Source organism: Silurus aristotelis (genome assembly GCF_946808225.1).
Source record: "Silurus aristotelis genome assembly, chromosome: 16".
In the NCBI taxonomy this organism is placed as follows: Eukaryota; Metazoa; Chordata; class Actinopteri; order Siluriformes; family Siluridae; genus Silurus; species Silurus aristotelis.
This window is the reverse complement of record NC_139589.1, coordinates 22,885,332-22,891,462: the sequence shown is the minus strand read 5'-3', so window position 1 is coordinate 22,891,462 and position 6,131 is coordinate 22,885,332. Positions and strand designations below refer to the sequence as shown.

Here is a 6,131-nt window from a genome sequence, read left to right as displayed (position 1 = left end):
CACTTCTCTTGCAATACTGCATATGAACGCTTGTCGGCGCCAAAGTAAAGAAAATGAACACTGAATTTGACCTCTATATGTATAGAATAGAAAAACTATTAATACATATATTAATACTTAAACTATACATATCTCTGGATAATCCCCAAAAACTATTATAATTAATAATTAATCAAAAAATCATACAGTGATCTGGGAAAAATACAGCCAAATCAGCCATGACTACATGTAATAATATTTTGGACTTTTATTAATGGGATTTTTAGTCAGGTTTTTGACTGGAACCACAATGACAAGAACTATTTACTGAATATATAATATAAATATAATAATAATAATAATAATAAAAACGATAAATAGCAACAGGGTAAATACAATATATTTACAATGTAAATATAAATATAGGGGAAAACATATCTGATTATACATAAAAAGAAAACAGTATAATTATAAATACAAGGGGAAACATAATGTAAATATAAATAAAGTGGAAATAAAAAAACATGCTATAATAATACACAATGGGAAAACAATCTAAATATACATAAAGGTGAATCATGGATATAAATTAGAATATAAAAAATATATATAGAATATAAATATATTTATAATCTTTATATATATATATATATATATATATATATATATATATATATAATCATATCCATAGATTTTGTGCCTTTCAAATAAATCAATGAAGGTAGAACCAACACTACACATCTGCACAGATGTGTATCTAAGACTAATTTGATTTCTCCAACTAAACGACAAATCATATCTACCAGACCCTCCTTTTTATTTGCACTCTGTCAATCACACTGTCAAACCCCGCCCCTTCCTGTCCAAGCTCCTCCCCTCGGCTTTTCAGGCAGGAGCGCTGCGTAGCGACCAGGAGCTCAAGCGGAGAAGCTCCGACTAATTACACAGCGCGATCAGACAGCGGGCGACTATCGGGGCAGGATTTTTTCTACACCTACGATCAGGTCCGGGATTCTGCTTTACGCATAAGAAACATTTCTCCAGCCTTTTTTTTTCTTCCCTGTGATTTGTATCATATTTTCACGCTCAGACGTCGGTACACAAAAGAGCATTGGAGATGATGGTGATGATGGTGATGATGATGATGGAGATGGAAAAACGGCGTCTCGTCATCACTAGAAGCCGGACAACGACAAGACTTTACACCTGGATGAACTAAAGAGGGATTTTGAAGGTGCTCACGGGTTGATACTTTGTAACAGACTGTTTTTGCGGTTTGAATGATCGTGTCCAGATGCTGTCATTGTGCTGTGGTCCTCTGCTGTGCTCCTCAAAGAAGGATGCATGGGAGTATGCCAGCTTTCCTGTTGTTTTCCTCCGCTGTGTTATGTGCTGATGAACGGTTTGGATTAGAAGCAACCAGATTCAGAAAAGACAAACCCCTGGGAAATCCTGACCAGTCTGTCTGTGTCTTATCCCAGTAACTCCTGAATTAAGTTTTCTGGACGCCGAGTTGCAGCGAAGTCACTGCATCGACCTTGCGTTACTTGAATTAATTTCAACCTACTTTTAAACTTTTCAATGATGGTAGAGCCTGTGGGATTTACTGAGGCCTGGAAGGCACAGTTTCCTGAGTCCGAGCCTCCGAAAATGGAGCTGCGGTCTGTGATGGGAATCGAGCAGGAACTAGAGAAATGCAAGGTGTCTATTAGAAGGCTGGAGCTGGAGGTGAACAAAGAGCGTTTCCGCATGATCTATCTGCAGACGCTGCTGGCGAAAGAGAGGAAAAGTTATGACCGGCAGCGTTGGGGCTTCAGGAAGACACAGATGGCGGAGGGTGATGCTCACGCGGGTGGAGCTGACCCCCAGTATTCACAGATACAGGAGTCCAGTCAGGGAGATCGCACCAGATTCCAGCCTATAGGAGAAGCCAGGCCTAAACCCCGGCCTCCGCCGGCTAGGAAATCCGCCTCACATGGAGATGGATTGGAACTTCAGTCCACTTTCGAGCCCCACCAGCTAGGGCAGGGCAGTGAGACAGACGGGCTTTCACCATCTAAACAGAGAGGAGGAGTCTCGCCTCGCAGGCCGCATCCTCCTCCTGACAAGGAGCTCCCATCCGACCCATGTCCTAAAGACAAACCAGGCATGGGACTTGGGGTAGCTGCTTTGCGTTCCAACTTTGAGCGGATCAAACGAGCCAACTCGCACTCGGCTGGAGATGGACGAGGAGGCCAGGACAAGCAACCTTTCTACACCAACATGGAATTCCATCATGATAAGGGCCTGGTGCGAGTGAACGATCGGGACGTCTCAGACAAGATCATTTCCCTTGGAACACAAGCTGTGCAAATGGAGCGTAAGAGGTCACTCCATTCCCTGCCAGGCAACTTGGCCACGGTCACTAGTGACCTGCGACCCAGACCCGTCTGTAGGGGCCGATCCAGCGAGAGCACCTGCGGCTATGATGCTGAATGTGAAGATGGAGAACCCAACCCTCGGTACAACAGAGATGGCGCTGCTCGACCCAATGGAAACAAACCACCACCTCCTCCATGGCATCCGTCAGATTTCCAGCCGTACAGCGGAGTTTATGTGACCAGTGAAAGCGGTGATGGTCGGGTCACGATGCGAGAGCACGCCAGCAACGATGACCATCACCTTACCTGGCCGAGAAGATCCTACTCACCTGGAAGCTTGGAAGATGTTGGCGGCGGAGGGGGTGGCTACACACCTGACTGCAGCTCCAATGAGAACTTGACCTCCAGCGAGGACGACTTCTCATCAGGACAGTCGAGTCATGTGTCACCCAGCCCAACTGCCGCTTTCCGCAGACCCTTCAGGGAGAAAAGCCGCTCACCCTCTCAGAACTCTCAGCACTCATTGGACAGCAGCAGCCCTCCGACACCACAGTCGCAGAAGAGACACAGGCAGCCACATGTGGTCGTTTCAGAGGCCACTATTGTCGGGGTTCGCAAAACAGGACAGATCTGGCCCCATGATGGAGACTCCACCCCCATCAGGACATCCCATGACAACAGTTACCATGGAGACCTGGGTAAGTGATGATTTAACCACTTTTTTTCTCAAAATATTGGGTAAGACACCTAAACAAAGCATTTGTCCAGTCTGTGCCACGAATGACGCGTTCTTGGTATGTTTGCTTTTCAGGGAATTACAATTCAGCATCGTTAAATATTATTCCGCTCGTTGGTTTTTGTAGGTCACCTTTAGGTTTTGCTGAGATAACGTTCTCTCACATGACTCTACTGTGTCCTTCATGGCTCATTATAGAAACAGCTGGGAGGCTTTGCATCTGAATGTGGGTTCACAGGACAGAAGAAATGTTGTGTAATTAAATGAAAGAGCTTCTTCTGATGACGAGGGTTTGAATGTGAGTCTCCCGAGTCTCTCTCTTAGTCAGGAGTGGTTGTAGTGAAGGGGCGGTTTTACCACAGTGCTAATACCAGGCTATTACTATGTTTCATTGATTCCTTGCTAACAGACTTTCCAGCCAGGCAGAACCACGCACTTAGTTTACTAAAACCTGAATTAGATTCGAAGGCGTGTCATTATACTCCTGATTTCCAGGATCCTTGCAAAGGATTTATCCACAGGGGTCTGAGAGACACTGACTCATCAGGGGAAATGGATCCAACTCCCAGACGGGATATGAACACGCTAACAGGAACCTTGGACTGAGGACCATTTCCTTAAAACGTATCCAATGTCTTTAACCTGTGTGTAGCCTTGAGGTGTTAAGAGTGGTGTAGTGTGATGTGGTGCACTTGGCTGGACAGTGATGCTCGTCAGTTCACCCGAACTTATGCCAAGGAGGTCTGAGCACTGATGCCAGACAAAGACAGACACCAGCTGAACTTGGGCTACACTGCTGAATTATAGACATTTTGTTTCTTGTCAAATTTTCTTTTTTAAAGATGACACTGGTGCTTGTTAAACTGTGGTTGTGGTGAAGGAGTTGTATTACTCTTTTATTTATTTTTTTAAAGGTTGTCTTGGTTTTTCCTTCCTACACTTTTCATTAGTGACTCAGGCGATACGATAATTATAGCAGTGAGTCATTCAGATTCATGCTATGGAGAGACTGAATAGGATATTAACTTTTGCAGCCTACTTCCCTGTGGCGTACTATTTCTGTTGCCTCATCTTCTTTATTCTGCTTTCAAGTTTTATGTCGAAACTTAAAGAGATGAGGGTCGTGCCTGTGTTTTGAACCTCGATGAATGAAAAAAAACGCCATTCGACATAACGTATGTGTAGTACATGGCAGAATAAATAAAGAAATCCATAAACACAGAAGAAGTCACAGGCAGTAGTCAGTCTAGACGGGCAGGTCCTGTAAATTATTCTGTAAATAAACAAGTATATAAGATTATCGATCTTAAGATGACACAATACGACCAAAATAATTGTAATTATTATTTTTTAATTAGAAATATTTGAAGTTTTCAAGTCAAGTTTATTTCTATTGTTTTTTTTTCACAACAGTCTCAAAGCAGCTTTACAGAATTTAACAGTTAAGGTGAACGATGTGTATTTATACCTGATGAGCAGCCATGGCAACTTTGGCAAGGAAAAACTCCCTCAGATGTTATGAGGAAGAAACCTTGAGAGGAACCAGACTCAAAAAGGGGAACCCATCCTCATTTGGGTGATATCAAGAGTGTGATTATAGTCTTTAAAACAATACAGAACACAGAGAGTGAGAACTAACATGAGCACTGGAATGTAAGATTATGAGTAATGTTCTTTCTACAGTCTTATACAGTCATTGTGGTTATAAAACTAGGAGCTATTGAGCAACTCATAAAATAGCTCAACATTTGCGATCATCACAGATTCAACACCAGCTTCTCCATACCAGAGCCTTTAAACACTCCAGGAGGTCCAATGTCAAGTTTTGCACAGCAGGCAAACGTAGCATCATATAACCCGCCGATATATATATATATATATATATATATATATATATATATATATATATATATATATATATATATATATACATATATATATATATATATATTGTATCATTTATACAATACGATACTAGAGATTGCTGTACTGTCATTTTTTAAATTATTAACAAATTACAGTTTACTACCGTATTCTGATCGCCATTCTTTAAGGCTCCTTTGTAGACTGTGTTCTAGACTATTTCATAAATTTGATGTTATCTTAGTTACCCAGCCGAGCAATTGAGGGTTAAGGGCCTTGCTCAAGGGCCCAGCAATGGCAGCTTGGTAATGCTGAGATTTTAACCCATGACCTTCCGATCAGAATTCCAACTTCCCATATTTGTGGCTATCTATCTCATTTGCCAGAATATGACTTTTGAACATTCTTATCTCTTAAAAGTTTACCTCTTATCTTAATCTCTCTTGTTTTTGTTCTTCATTCATGACTTTGTAGCGATGCGTATTAAGGATAATCGCACCGTTGCGACCTTGCGACGGCCTTTCCCGTTTCCGTTCTGCAATTTCACCTCGGAAACGGTCCCCCGTTTTGCGTCATTACATTGTTTTTTCTGAACATGCCGAAATGCAACATTAAAACTTGTACTTCACACGATGATCAGGGCAAGAAGGCGTGTCTGCCTGTCGCTCGTCTTTTACCGTCATCCTGGTGCTGTCCTTTGGCATTGCTCCAGCGTGACTGGTTTCGGAATTGATGGAACGCAATGGGAGTTTCCACCACAACCATCGTGTATACCTTAAAGAAAGGGAAAGATAAATAAAGACAGAAGGAGGTAAAGTGCTTTTGTGTTTGTGTGTGTGTGTGTGTGTGTGTGTGTGTGTGTGTGTGTGTGTGTGTGTGTGTGTGTGTGTGTATGTGAGCTGCTGTCTCCTGCTTCAGTGCAGGCTTTAAAGATACACAGATGTCCTATTGCGTAACAGTGTGAGCATCCTCTCTCCCTCTGCTTCTAGCTTGCCGTGTGTGTGTGTGTGTGTGTGTGTGTGTGTATGTGTGTGTGTGTGTGTGTGTGTGTGTGTGTGTGTGTGTTTCTGTGGAAAAAGAGTAGTCGTATTTATGTGCGTAGTGAGAGTAAGTGATGGAGCATACATATGGCAACACCAGGTGCTAAGGGCTACACAGGATCTGTGTGTTCTTTTTTAAAAATAGCAAAACGC

At 42.5% G+C, this 6,131-nt stretch overlaps 1 protein-coding gene across 2 annotated transcripts in view; it reads left to right on the top strand.

Moving 5' to 3' along the window:
* The first annotated feature begins 863 nt into the window (after positions 1 to 863).
* The window catches only part of bcr (BCR activator of RhoGEF and GTPase), a 65,589-nt gene continuing 60,321 nt past the window's right edge, over positions 864 to 6,131 (top strand). For both annotated transcript variants that reach the window (XM_083563648.1, XM_083563647.1), the window contains exon 1: positions 864 to 3,037. In XM_083563648.1, coding sequence (XP_083419774.1) covers positions 1,561 to 3,037 — 1,477 coding nt within the window. In that variant the 5' untranslated portion in view covers positions 864 to 1,560. The remainder of the gene's footprint in view (positions 3,038 to 6,131) is intronic.